Below are 15,723 nucleotides of genomic sequence, written 5' to 3' on the forward strand. Positions count from 1 at the left end.
AAAACTATATTGGCATGTAAGGTAGCAGAAGATATTTAATATTTAATTAAGCATTGCTTGTATAGATAAGCATGATTGTCAATTAACTATAAAAAAATAAAAAGGACCAACCCATTTTCTTCGGTCTTCTTGTAGATGTTTAGTGCTTCCCTTTTCTTTTTAAGAGCCTCCTTATATTCTTTGAAAGTCTGTACAGAAAGCACTTCAGGAGTTTCCTCCTCTCCATTACTGGGAATGTAGTTAAATAAAGTACTGCAAATAAGCCATATCAATAAATTAATTCAGAGCATTAAAAAACATTATTATAATGTGCCATTCATTTTAAATTGCAAAATAATTAGTAATATGTTTTAAAACATTAATTTTAACCATCACATGCAATTTAGGGTCAATCATTTTCATAAAAATAAAAATTAACCTTATGCTATACTGCCTCACGTTTATTTTCCTATCACTTTTTTCTTTTTATAATTAGTCTTGGTTAACCCAATAGATATCAATAAAATTACTAGTATTCATTTTTATTATTTAAAAAGGAAAATTTTTTTGATAAATTACTTTAATTGAATTAATATATCTAATTAAGCTAAAAATCATGTTCAAAAATTATTTTTACATTTTTAATATATTCCATAGATTCCTTAATATATATTTAAAAGCATCATTTATTATAACTGCAAACATCTTTAATTATAAATTTTAAGCTTTCAAGATGTTTAAAGCTACTAAATTATTACTATACAATAATTAAAGAATTTAAAATATTAAGAGAAAAGTTCGGTCTCCCCTTAGATTCCCCTTTCTAATAGCAGAGTGATTATTATTAACATAAGCTTCAAACACATTTCCTTTAATATCTAAATTAATAGATATTAAATAATAATGAAAAAATATTCTTTCTTAATAACTGCACATCTTGTAATCTCAAGTATCAACAGTAACACCTGACATTTTTCCATATACAATTAAAACTCATTTGCATTAATCAGGCAAACTCTGTTGCTTTTAATATTTTCTACATTATATAAAATTGCAAAAAAAATATTACTGGCATAAAAATATTATCGAAGAAAAAAATTTTAGGACATTCAAGAACTTTTTTTTAAAAATTCAAGGACCATAAAAATTACATATTTTAAAATATAAAAAACATAAATGATTACTGCCTTCAGGGTGCATAGTGAGAAATAGATGCTAAAATTACGCACTTTCAAGCACCTTAGTGAAAAAAATTAAGCACCTTTGTACACACATTGGTACATAAACCCTCGTATTTTCTATGTACAGGATTTTCTTTTTTTTTCTGCTATAGTTTTAAATTTGTAGTTTCATAATTTTAATCTTTGACAAGAAACTCCTTTTTACATTTTAGTCAAAATATTCTAATATGATATGGCAATTTCTAAACACAAAACTTTGTTTAATGATTGAATCGAAATTCGTCACTTATTTAGACGGGCAACATCATCTTAAAAAATTAGTAATACAACAAGGAAATTTTGAATATTTATGAACAAACTCAATAGAATTAATATTAGAGAGTTAAATCTGCATTATATTTTTAATTGATGGAGATTTAAATAATAACTAATATAAATACATAATGGAAAAACAAAGGGGGGGGGGGGGTATTTGCACAAGTTGTAGGAGAAAGGAACCTCTACCATTTCCTAACACAAACATCTATGTTAATTGCTGGAAAACATAATTAATCAGTTAGGAATTTCGAATTAGTTAAAAAAAAAACATATCAGATTTTTATGTCTTTATGTGTACAGTTTTAAAAATTAACTCATAAAAACTTTTAAAAATTAACTCATAAGATATAACTGACTATTTTTTCCTAATCTTAAAATTTTCAATTTAAAATTAAAATGATAAAAATTTGACAGAATCATCTGATATTTATAAATTTAATTTAATGAACTGATACATATCGCTTTTATTTTGCCTTTATTTTTATAAAAAAAAACTAGGTATATAGATATTTATAAGAACAGAAATAATAAGCAGAAAAACAAGAAAGGAGTAGAGAAACACTATTATTACAGCTGGCTTTATTATTTTTTTTTTTATTTATTTATTTTATTTATTTATTTATTTTGGCATTTTTAGATTCTATACCTTATACAAGTTCATTTCTCTCGATGATTATTTTCTTGTATACGTAGTATAAAGAAAGTATAGTAATTGTTTAAAAATTCGAACTCGAGATATTTACAAATCTCCACATTTAGACCTCCCTGAGTTCAAAAAGCATATGTTTGGAAAATGTCTGTCTGTCTATTTATCTATAACAAAGAAACAAGAAAACGCTTTGAGCAAGATTGTTGAAATTTGATATACAATTTTTACACTAAGTTTGCGGATTTTTATCAAATTTTAATTAAAATCTGTTTTGAGAAAGTCCGTCTATTCGAATATTAGTTAATACAATAATTATAAATCAAAGAGAACTAGGTTGATAAGATTCACAGATTTAACATCTATAGTGTAGACACATCACAAAGTTTAAAAAAAAAAAAAAAAAAAAAAGATGACTATCTATAGGTCTTTACTTTCAGAAACATGTAAACGCGACAATTCACAAATGCAGTATCTTAAATATATCAAATTAGGTATGGGATTTTGTAATACAAGTGCAGTTTTGTGTCAAATTTTTATTTCACTCAATTAAGAAAAATATCTCCAAAGCACAAATTCCATTTTTTTAATGTGATTAACCTTATGTCATAAATCGCCAAGGATGACAAGATATATTCGGTAAAAATATTAAATTCACACCAAAATTTAATATTTAGTAAATATTTATTGTAAGCCAAATATATGTAAGGCGTTCTCTGGCATGACAAGTTTATTGGAGAGTCTGCAAGAAAGTTTTGGGAAGAAAGTTTCACTCTAACTGGTTTTTCTTCAAATGTTACTGCATTTTCCCGTGAAAGTTTTCCTCAAAGTAAAAAATGCTTTGTTTCATTATCTTCTGATTTGTTCATTATCTTTGGAATTGTTGAAATAAATATTAAATATATATTTGCAAATCCACAGCTTAGGTAAAACCAAGTTTAGTTTTTTTATTCCTTTCTTTTCAAACAAAACATGCTGCGTTTTCTCTGAAATGTCCACGTATCTTTTTTCACTTGACCTTTCCTACAACTTTTGAAAACTTAACTCGTATTTCCTGTGGTGTTTCCTCTATTGTGTTGCAATATCAATTTTCTATGAAAGATAATTTGCAACTATTTTAAGTGACATTTAAAAAGTATACCACAAAAGAAATCGCTATTATTGAAATGTTATGGCTTTAAACTAAAATTTCAATGCACTGGTTTTCATTCAAACAACAATGTAATTATGCCCCGCAATAAATACCAATTTAGTATTCAATTCAGTAATTCAGTGAATAGCACTAAGATCACTAGCTATGCTTAGCTTCAGTTAAAACTACAATTCAAAGTGACTTTCAAGTTCACATGGTGAGCATTCTTAATATTGCCGCATTGAAAAGAGGCAGTCGACTTTCCATGGCCGAATGGTCATAGCACTGATCTCATAATCAAGAGATCATAAGTTCGAATCCACTAGAGACAATGAGATTCACAGTTTGTGTAAATATATAATTCCTTGATTTTAAGTTTTCCTTTATTTCAAGTCCCAGAAGATTCTGGACCTTTCTTTAGTTTACCAATAAGTGTTCTGGACTTTTCATACTGTTTCCAGAAAAGTATGCTGGAACTTTCCCTGCTAGTATAAAAGCAGAAGATCTGTCAGTCACTGTGTTCTGAGTTGAGTTAATAAATTGGTTTAGCTCTACTTTTTGTGTGTGTTATTGTGTTCCACACTAAAATGACAATATATGCAGCTCCACATCAAATACTTGATGCTATTTTCAAATTAATTACTATCAGATGCCCACTTTACAAATACATTCACATTTCAGTTTAAACAATTTTTTTTAATGCTAATCCCATAAGAATATATAATTTTACTTTTGATCAATGCTTGGCAGAACGAAGGAGGAAATTTAAGAAATTGATACAAATCAAGAACCTTTAATTACATTTAAGCAAATGAACTGGAAATAGTGTGTCATCAATACAACTTAATTTACATTTTAAATTATTCTGCTAAAACTCGATTCCTAAAATTATTTGATTCTGCCAGGCATAAAAACTTCTATTATTTTATGCTATTTTAAACAATTTGCTTATAAATTTCTAAAGACATTTCTTCAATTTTTATCCTTTTTAATTTTAAATCATTTAATTTTATCCGCTATGTGTTTCCTTTCCTTATGCTTTTCTTCATTTTTTGGTAGAACATGTTCGATGCACTTGGAATAAGCATCCCCCCCCCCATTTTTTTTCAAAAATTTTCAATTTCATTGCATTCCCCCCCCCAATAAAGCTAACAAGGGAAGGTTTATTCATGATTTCTTGCAGTTGTGTGGCAACTCTGCTTGTTGCATCCCCCCCCTTTTTCACATGCTACTCAGAGAGATAAGATGGATAATTGACAAAGCTCCTACATCTACATTCTTTTCCCAATGAAAAACCAATTGCCCAGTTAAATTGTCATGAAAAATGTCAATATATATATATATATATATAACAGCAATTTAATTGGTTCAAGTTGTACAAAAAGTGCTCTCATGCTAGATTTTTTTTTCTTTTAAAAAAAGCTATTAATCTAAGATGAAAAGTTTAAATTAAAAAGTTATAAATTTTAAAAAGGGTATATAATTAGCTCTTGAATGCTAAGATAGTTTATATAGGACAGGAATAAATTATAGAAAAGTGTAAATTTGAAAAATAATTTTTTTTTTCAATTTTACTATAAAATTTTTATTAATAAATGGGGGGAGGGACATGCATAAAAGTTAACTTCTTTATAAACAAATGATTATAAGAATTTTTCTACCTGTCTGAATTTGTATTCAGAAAAGAAATCCCATTTTAAAAATGTTGTTCTGCATTTACATGGTACAATAACAGTTGATTGTCAGAAAAAAGAGACAGATATTTAATCTGAAGTGGAAAAATAAAATATTAGTGCAGTTATATAAAAAACATTAAACTATAGCATTCTCAAGCAAAACAATTGTCAGAGAATGTATTCAGAATAAGTGAGACCAAATGTTGAATTCAAATTTAATTTTTACCACTTTTCTCTGGATATCCACCATTATAATACCATCTGAATCCTAGAACAACTTTTTTAAAAATTGGAGGGTTTTTCCCCCCTCCAATTCACATGCAACAATAACAACAACAACAAAAAAAATTGCTTATTTTTCAAGGACTTCAAGAAAAATTAAGTTCTTTAAATATAACAGATATAAGAATTTCCAAATATAAGAGACAAAGAATCTTCAAAGATTAGAGGGAATCGTATTATGCCATTGTACAAAAAGAAAAGTTTTTAATGGCATAAAATCTTCTAAAATATTAGTATACTTCTTAAACAGTAAACTGAACCAAATTCATTTGGATTTTTTCCACCCCTTCAGCTTAAGTAAATGTAATAGTAGCCAATATTAGCTTTCAAATTAATTAACATGAATATGAAGAATGGACTAGTATTCAATTTCTTCTAAGAATAAGAAACATACCACAATAGAGGAAAAATTAACAAATATATATATGTGGGGACTGTTAACAGATCTTGTATCCTGTTTGGCACCATGTTGCGTCATTAATCACGTGATGCTTTCCCACCATTATTGGCAGACGAGAGTTGGGCAGTGAGTCTGTAAGACATACAGCTCACGCTCGTGTTTCTTTATATGTTCTATATTAGTAATATTTGTCCTTTAATCTTAATAAATATATTTCACATATTAATGCTGGTCGTTGCCTTCCCCCACATTTTGGGGGTTCGGCCTTTCATGTGAATACCCCTAGCAAATCCTGCCAAATTGTTGAAAAAGCTATGGACGTTAGTACAATTTATGACACTAAAAATTTTGATTAGAATGGATTTTTGCTGTGGATGATTTACTGGACTTATGAATGGACGTTAGTGCATGTTTTTGATGGATATGATTCAAGTGAAAACATTCAAGATTCAATTACTTCGTGCTCTTGTGCAACTGTGCTGACATATATTGGTTGCTTTAAAAAAGGAACATTATCCTGTTCAACATTTCTAAATTACAGAAGAAACTGAATTATATGAAAATGTGCGAATCATTTAGGAGTGAATAGTTCAACTGCTCCCAACCACGTAGGTGCAATTTTTTCCCCAAGTTTTCCACTCTAAATAAATGTGATTCTTAATAAGTTTGTAATTTATAGTGCATTGCTTTATTGCATTCTCCCTTTAAATTTTAATCCCAATTGAATGTGTATTAGTTCTGTTTTAATTAGTTAAAATGTCTTTAAAATTAGGTGATATTCAATTAATCGTTAACTCCCTAAAAAAGCTAAAACTAATTCAATAAAACTGCTTAACACTGTGTTAAGCTTCAGATTTTGACCATTCTTCCCAAAAAAAGAATGAGAAATTTTGAAAGATTTGAAAATTTAGATGTAGAAAAACATAAACAAGAATTGCTGAAGAATTTTTCCTTATCTGATTTCATCTCCGTTTCTGATTTATTACATTTAGAAGTAAACGAAAGTAACAAAGATGATTTGTGTGAAAATATTTTTAAAGCCCAAAATAATTTAGATGAATTTCAGAACTCACTAGATATTAATTTTTTATCGGAAATAGAGGAAGAACCTTTGTTTCCTCAACAATTTCTCAAACTGAAAGTTCATCTAGTAATGCCGGTAATAATTCTTCCTTTCCCATCCCCGAAACATTCATAAATAACAGTCAGGCATTAATTACTGGCACAAATAGGGAATCACTTGAAAATGATCCCTCGAATAACCAAACGATGAATAAAATAAACCTTCAGTCTTGTTTTTTACTGCGTGATCTCTGTGGTAGTTGTAGAAACTTCACAGGCAATGATTCCTATTCTATAAAAAGGTTTTTTTTTTTTTTTTTTTTTTTTTTTTTTTTTGTGATGTTGAAGAGAATTTTTCACTTTTTCCTTCTTTAAACGAACAACAAAAATTAATCTTTGCAAAGAGGTTAGTTTCCAGTACTGCTAAATCTTTTTTATTTTCTCAAAGAAATCTAAATTCATATCATGCTTTTAAAAGTGCATAAATTAATGAATTTTCCGATAAAGTAACTTCTATTGAAATACATAAACAACTAGAAAGACATAAAATACACTCGAATGAAATTTCTATGCAATATTTTATTGCCATGTTTGAAATTGCGAATCAGTCTGAAACTCTTATTGATGAATGTTCTGTTATTCAATACATAATAAATGGGATACAGGGCTCCCCTTCTGATTAAATTATTCTTTATGGTGCAAAATGTTTTTCTGAGTTTAAAGAAAAAGTACGAATTTTCGAAACTATCGTAAGTGCAATAAATGCAAATAATTCAAAGACGTCGTATTCTAAATATGCTAGTGACAGCCAAAGATGTGGCACAATATATAAAATTCCTGTCCAACAAAGAGAATCAAAATCGAATCTTAGTAACAGTAAGATGCATTGTTTTAACTGTAACAATTTTGGACATATCTCAAAGGCTTGCCCTAAATAACAGTAAACGTGGCAAATTAGATGGCACTTTGCATTTACTTGACAAAGACGACACTCCCTTTGATCATTTGGGTTCACTCCCCAGCACTTCTAAGAAATATAAGCCTATTCTGACAATCATCGATTCCTTTACGAAGCTTGTGTGGCTTTATCTGATCAAGTCCACCGACACGGCTGAAGTTCTCAATAAGCTCAAATGCCAAAGATCTGTTTTCGGCAATCCTTCAAGGATCATTACGGACAGAGGTACTGCTTTCACATCCAAGTCATTCAAAGAATATTGTCGGCATCAGCATAACACCCATATTTCCATTACAGCTGGACTTCCGAGATCAAATGGTCAGGTAGAAACACTTAATTCTACTGTCATAGCTATACTCTCCAAGCTATCCATAGAAAACGCTGAAAAATGATATAGCCATGTTGCTGCCATTCAGCAAATTATAAATTCTACATTTCAACGAAGTATCAATTCTACCTCATTCGAAATTCTGTTTGGAACTAAAATGAAATCTGAGCATAATATAAAAATCCTCGAAAATGTGAACGAAGAGATCCAATCTGCATTTCTTCAACAGCGTAATGAACTCAGTAAAGACGCATAACAACAAATCCTCAAAATCCAAAAAGAAAATTGCTGTACTTACAATCTGTGTCACAAATATGCTCAAAAATTTCAATTGAATGATCTTGTTGCAATAAAGCGCACTCAATTTGGCCCTGGTCTTGGACCATATAAAGTGATGAAAATTAAAGCAAACAACATATATGATGTTGAAAAGTGTTATTTCTTCGATGGACCATCAAAAACTTCAACTTGTGCAGAAACTGAACACTACTTAAAGAAAAAGACAACTATTTTCCTTTTGTGAGTGTGTATTTGGACGAAAGAAGCCTTTGATTTTTTTCTCTACTTATTTTGTGTTATTATATTTTTATATGCTCAACACTAATGTTATTTTTATTTTTAGTTAGTTATTCAAAATTTTCTGTGCACACTATTGTATTGCTATATATTTAAGCTGTCACAGATGGTATGACTATTTTTTATATCTTGTAAATATTTCAATTTGCATCTTATTATTTTTTCAGTATTTACTGTTTTATGATATGTTTACTTCAATGTGCTGTATACCTTAAGACGAGGTCGCCTATCCTGTCATGACGGTCGATGTGGGAACTGTTAACAGATCTCGTATCCTGTATGGTGCCATGTTACATCATTAATCATGTGATGCTTTCCCACCATTATTGGCAGACGAGAGTTGGGCGATGAGAGATGATGCATCACGCTCATGTATCTTTATATGTTATATGTTAGTAATGTTTGTCCTTTAATCTTAATAAATATATTTCACATATTAATGCTAGTCGTTGCCTTTCCCCATATAAATATATATATAAGCACTACTTTGTATAAGTAAGTAAACAAAGTAAGTATACAAATAATACTTACTTAGTATTTTGATTTCTAATGGAAAGATTACCAGTAGTTTCCCAGCGAGGAGATTCAACTGATGGTTTCTTGAAACCACCACTCAGCTATTAAAGAAAAGAAAAAAAAATATCTATTACATAAATAAGCTGAAAAACCTAATGGGAAAATGTACAAGTTACAGAAAAAAAATTAAAGAATGGCAAATATAATCAAATGATAGAAATGCTCCATTGTCAGTAAAGGCAGAAATACTTAATTTTACACAGAATAGCTTAAGAGAAAATAAACGTATTTTATCTTCCAAGAATTTTTCATTTATGGTGTTAAATTTTACAATAATATGGAAAGAGAACACTGCAGATCAGTAAGATTCTTTCAGCAAAATTCCAACACAAAATGATATTTCTTAGCTCAGTTAATATTTTAAATAGCAATGTAGCATAATTTTATATAATAAAAATAGCTTTGAATAACAGTATAGAATAAACAATGGAAAATGAAGGAAGAAGCCATACATCTTGAGACTCTTGAGATCGGCAATCACCATCTGATGTACTATAGCCAGAGTCAAATGTGTAGCTCTTACGACAACAACTACTAGGGCCAAAACCATTTGTTAACCTGCTATCTGACCTGAAAGCAAAATTATCAAAAAACATTTACATCCTTACATTCATAAAATTTCAATAGTGAATAAAACATCTTGCACACACAAGATGTTTATGCTTAAAATTATATAAATGGATAATTTTAATACTGAACAATCAATTTAGCTCAGGATCCCTTAAAATAAAAATAATTATGATAAATGCAGAATGGGATATCTTGAAAAATCACAGTGATATACAAATTATGACACTCATAAAAATTTCATAATATAAATAATTTCCATCAATCATAAGTTTGGAATATCAGCTAGCTTATGAATCAATTTTGGGAATCTAATCTCCTTCAGTTATTGGGGAGATAAATAATATACACAAATACAAATCTAAAAAAGATTTAATATGTTTCAAAGTCAACATAATAACATATTAATTGTAAAAAACAAAAAGCAATTGACAATATTAAGATAGAGAAAAAAAAATATTTTTGGGAATGGGAAGAAATACTTAACTATGCAGAATAATTCAAATAGCTTTATTACACTTTGGAATATATTTCTCACTCAGTAAAATGTTTATTTAAATATCTGTCAAATCATACAGCATCTAACAAAATTTTTATTATTTTAACACTGATACAATAAATGCCAAATCATTAAAAAAAATTAGAAAGTTTTTTCCAATTTAATAGTAAATATCACCATCATATAATGAAGATATAAAAAAAAAATAGCCAAATAAAATATCTGCACTGCAATAAAAATACATCAAATTCAGGGAGGGAGGTTACGGAGGGACATTCTAAAAGTCTGATATTTCAGCTTATATAACCATTCTATACGAAAGGGAAAATATGCTATTGGCATAGCATGTATATCATCAAAAAAAATTAACAAATATCATTTCTGCAAATTAATGTTAAAACATTAACTTACAATAAACTAACATGTTAAATTTATGGTTTGAGAAGATAATCAATATAAATACAATGGTCTGCAGCACAGTATGAATATTTGTACTGCCCACATCATTTCTTGTCCACAATAATAGACTTACAGGATAGATGGACTTCTAAATTTATGGAATTCAGTTTCCAAAACAATGCCTCGTTTATCTTCTTTGATGGCCTGAATTTCTAGGAATTTGAAGACATGTATGCGTCCCCTTTTACAGAGCTGAAAGAAAGAAAAAAATGACAATAAATCATAGTTTGGACATCAAATGTTTTCATACTGATCACAAAAATAATATACAATCTAATAATACAATAAATTTAGAAGAACAAATAGCAATGCTCACAACAGCTGGAGGGAATGTCATAGGATTATGGTCAAGGATGAGATCTTGCAAGGAAGTCATGAAACGCAACTGAGTAGGAATAGCAGAGATACGATTGGCTGACACATCAAGATGAACCAGCCGTAAATGACATAACTCTGTAAAAATTGCAGGATTTATTAATATGTATAAAGAATGCCAAAATTTTTTAAAAGATGAAAAAATAATAAAATATTATTATTAAGATATGAATTTAAAAAAAGTTTTTACACTAGATTAATAAATGAATTGAAAAAAACTGTTATAAATATAAAAATTCAAAAAATTTAACTATGAAATTAAATAAAAAATAATGCAAAATAATCGCATTCTTAAATTTTTTATTGGCAAACTCCCAGAGAAAAATTATGAAGTATAAGTTGTGTTTACATATAAAAACTTTTAAAAAGCAGTAATATAAATAAAATTGTCATATTCATTAAGCATCAGACTATTTCTTTTGGGAAAAAATACGATTATTAATATTTTACTACTAAATAAATAAAAGGTAACTGAAGGCAAGATAAATACAAAAGCACAATTTTAAATAGAAAATAAAATAAATACAATTTTAAAATAATAGAGATGCAAAAGATTGTTACGGCACTAATCATTCAGGCTGTGCCAATTACCAATACAATGGAAAAAAAATCAAAATTTCAAAAATATCAGCTTTCTGTTTTTGCTCGAAATGTTTTTAATATTCCTACATATTCTGAAGCAATTACCTTTAATTTCTGAAATTTTATTTTCCAGCTTCTTTAGCAGTAATGATTTTAGCTTTAAATTGAGTTTAAATTCTAACTGCATATTTAAGCTAAGCGAAATCTGCCCCAAGTACTCCTTAAATAAAAATTTATTTTATACCTATTCTAAATTAATTTTTTATGACATTAGACTTCAGATTTCAAAACTACTTAATTTACTGTGTGAAGGGCATAAATATTTTATATGCACATAAAAGATAAAAGGAGCTGAAATTTTCTAAGAAAAGCATTAGAGGAGGTAGTATTTAAAAAATTACTCTACTATTCAAGAAATAAAATATTTTGATACACTGAGGAACCCAGCCATTGCTAAAACAAAATGCTACTGCAACATGCTCTACTGAAATGGTTTTAATATTATTAGATTTTAATAATTTTATTAGAAGGAAAAATTCAAATATTTTAATCATATTAATAAAAGCAAAGTAACTGAAAATTCCACTTTTTTCAAGGTATTCTGACAAGTGAATATACTAAGAGAGGATATTTATAGTTTCTTATTGCAATAAATAAAGAATAATAATATGATACATTGAGAAATCTCGATTAATCTGTGACAATGTATTGTGCTGAAGTAATTCAGTCATTGGCCAGACCTACTAATCATTCGGCATCAATTAGAAAATCATGGAGTTCAAGAAATCATAAAAGATATTTTCAATAAGCCAATTCTTTCAGCACATTAATTCTAATAATAATAAAGGAAAATGAATAGTCAATAAACAGATCATTAAAAACATAATACTACATAATATTGTTTACATTTACAATAAAAAAAAGCCTCCCTTAAAAAAAAAATTTATTAAACATTGTAAATTGTATGAATAAAAACTGACTGAATGTATTACACAACATAGACTGAAAATAAAAATAAACAGAATATATATATAGAAATAAACAGAAAAATTGCAATCAAAGTACAAATTTAGCATTATATTTTTATAATCATTAATCCTGTACTTATCTAGAAGAATAAACATACCAATGGGAATTTCTAAAAGCAAATTCCTCTTTAAATTGAGGCGTTGCAGTGATGTCACACAACCCAGTTGTGGTGGAACTATTGTGATTTCATTGCAACTAACATCCTGTAAAATTAAGTGACAATCAAACATACAATATTTCATATACATTAAAAGATTATTTATATCACTATTAAGCTTTCTGTTAACACCTTTTTCATGCAATGGTTGTTTTTCTCACAAATTTTTAAATGTTTACAACATTAATGAAGGGGAAGTCCAAAAATATTTTCTCCCTATTTTAGTCTTTGGGACTAAGCATTGTTGACACAGAAAATATAATTAAAAAATAATAAAAAAGGGAAATTAATTTAATATTTTGTGCCTTCTGCAGAAAGATACATTCAAAAATAAAATTACCTACTTTAACATACTAATTTATTCACTGAAAAACTTTAAAAGCTTTTTAAAGCAGAAAAATAATTTAGAATTGAAAGAGATTTTTTTATGAAGGTGGGCTTTTTTTATTATTATTTTATCAATTATTTAAAAAAACTCTCACTAATCTTTATACAGTATAAATATGCATTTCAAATAAAGCTACCATACATCCTATATAATCAGTTCTTAAATGATTATTCTAATCTGGTACAGAATATGCCATGCATCAAATTAATATTAAAATAATATTATTCTGAAGTCAATAAGGAAGTTAAAATTGCTTAAAGGATTCTTACCAGATCTCGGAGGCATTTCATGGCTGAAATTTCCTCTGGAATTGAAACTAGTCTATTATTCCTCAAGTTTAACACTTGTAATGGAAGATGGCAGAAAGCTACTGGTATAACAGTAAGTTGGTTGCGACTGAAAAGCAAATAAACTCTGAAATGAACTTAAAACAAATTAAATAACAATACATTTTATTATTAAAAGAAACACAATTAATGCTTTTAATAACATTGCTAGATTAATACAACTAAAAATTTAAAAAAAATCATTTCAAAATTTCCATTATGAAAGATAATTTAAACATCAAAAGGCAATTTTAATTGAAAAAAAAGTGCTTGGCTTTAAAAAAATATAGAGAATCCGAGGGAGAAAAATGCATTTCTTCACCTGAAACAAGGACCATTCATATAAAGAATGGATAAGGGAAAGTTTAAAGTAACCCCACCTGAGATCAATGTATGCTAATGACTGCAACTGTATAACAGCATCAGGCACTGAGCGTATGACATTGTTGTAGCAATCCAAATCTTCGAGCAATACACATCCACATATTTCTGTTGGAAGTTCACTTAATCTATTCTTTGAGAGATCTATTAAAAAAGATACATAAAAAATTAAATATACAACCAGACATTACATTGTTACATTAAGGTCCCGATACTTCAAAGAAGAGTACAAATGAATCCTACGACAGTTTTGTAATAGTTTAAAAATACAATTTTGTAAAAGTGAAACAAAAACAGAATAATTAAAAAAAAGTTTTAAAATTAGATACAATAAAATAAATCAAACAGATATATATTCAATAATTATTAATTTTTTTGTATCCAACAACAATTAAATAAAAAATTACAGTACCATGACAAAATTAGTAATATACATATCATTTTTAGAAACATCTAAGTAAAAAAAAATCTCAAATTCCCCTGTTTCTACTACTTTTTTACCTGGAAAAATGCATATTGTTTTTACAATTTCTTAGTAGAAAAATGCAATTCAAAATAAATGTACTTGTTTATATTTTTACTTATAATACGATTAAGTACACTCATGTATTACCCAATCACCAATGATTATATGCTAACAGATTCTCTAATAATTTGATTATTTTTGACAATGGCATACAAATAATACTGTAAATGCAAAAGATAGCTATATATAGATTTTTACTCTATGACACACACTACTCAGCATCAAGTTTTAATTTATTGGTATTTTCTTTTATTTTGAATTAATTAATAATTTTCTTTTTGATTTTAATTTGCTGATTTTTGAAAAAGAAGATTTTTTTAAGAATAAATAAATAGGTAAAAAATTGCACCTCAAAAGCACAAAATGATGGCAAGTAACCCCCTCCCCTTTTAAATATCAGCCACCTGAAGATAATAATTGCATTTTTATGTAATGAATCAAATGAGCAAAATTTTTTATCACTTTTCATCAAGTGTGAAAAGCATCACATTTTTATACAAACAGCCTTTAAAACATTATCATTAGTTTGATTTCAATCTCATTATATATCATATTAAAACTTTAAAAAGCAGAATTTTTTTTAAAGTTCAGAAATATGTAAGACATAAAATTTTTTAAAAAAAAGAAGAAATAAGTTATTTTGAAGCTAACTCAACAGCTGAATTTTGAGCTGGAACAATTTATATATTAGTTAGAATGTGAGCTTTATATAATTCATATCTTCTCATTTTTGAAATTCTTAAATGTGATACTGTTTGATATTAAAAAAAAAAAAAAAAACATATTAATTTCAGTTTTCTTAAGCTTTTTTTCATGAAGGATGGCCCACAAAATGCAAGATTTAAACATTTTTTATTTCGATAAGAATTATTTAACTTCAGGGAATTTATCTCGGATATATTTGAAGATATTTTATAGCATATGTAATAATAATTTATAATCCTTTTATCTTTTAAAGAAATAATATTTTACATATGTAAATTATCTATTAAATGCTAAAATATACATTTCTATAACATATAGTGATCAAATGCTTTCTATAAAAGATTCGAAATAAAATTTTTGGTTTCCAAACCGACTCAGAAGAATGGTTTTAAAAAATCATTATTATTTATAGTGATGTCATAAAATAAACAAGGAATATGAAATAAGTGCATATTTAAAATTAATAACTATAATTAAAATGGCTAACAAATTCAGTATTAATGATGACTGAATGTGTGTCTGTGTGAGTTGGTGATCTTCAAGCCAGACTATTTAGCCCATAGTTAATAAGTTAGTAGTTATATACTTTGGAAAGAGTAAATTTACATCTTCAGA

At 27.5% G+C, this 15,723-nt stretch overlaps 1 protein-coding gene across 2 annotated transcripts in view; it reads right to left on the bottom strand.

Moving 5' to 3' along the window:
* LOC129983624 (leucine-rich repeat and calponin homology domain-containing protein-like) overlaps nucleotides 1–15,723 on the bottom strand; it is a 49,621-nt gene that overhangs the window by 31,302 nt on the left and 2,596 nt on the right. For both annotated transcript variants that reach the window (XM_056093161.1, XM_056093160.1), the window contains exons 2-9: nucleotides 13,877–14,021; nucleotides 13,440–13,566; nucleotides 12,723–12,828; nucleotides 10,956–11,092; nucleotides 10,713–10,831; nucleotides 9,567–9,684; nucleotides 9,070–9,155; nucleotides 112–252 (exon numbers count right to left, since the gene is read on the bottom strand). In XM_056093161.1, the coding sequence (XP_055949136.1) occupies nucleotides 112–252; nucleotides 9,070–9,155; nucleotides 9,567–9,684; nucleotides 10,713–10,831; nucleotides 10,956–11,092; nucleotides 12,723–12,828; nucleotides 13,440–13,566; nucleotides 13,877–14,021 (979 nt within the window). The remainder of the gene's footprint in view (nucleotides 1–111; nucleotides 253–9,069; nucleotides 9,156–9,566; nucleotides 9,685–10,712; nucleotides 10,832–10,955; nucleotides 11,093–12,722; nucleotides 12,829–13,439; nucleotides 13,567–13,876; nucleotides 14,022–15,723) is intronic.

This window comes from Argiope bruennichi, chromosome 9 (assembly GCF_947563725.1).
Source record: "Argiope bruennichi chromosome 9, qqArgBrue1.1, whole genome shotgun sequence".
Lineage (NCBI taxonomy): Eukaryota > Metazoa > Arthropoda > Arachnida > Araneae > Araneidae > Argiope > Argiope bruennichi.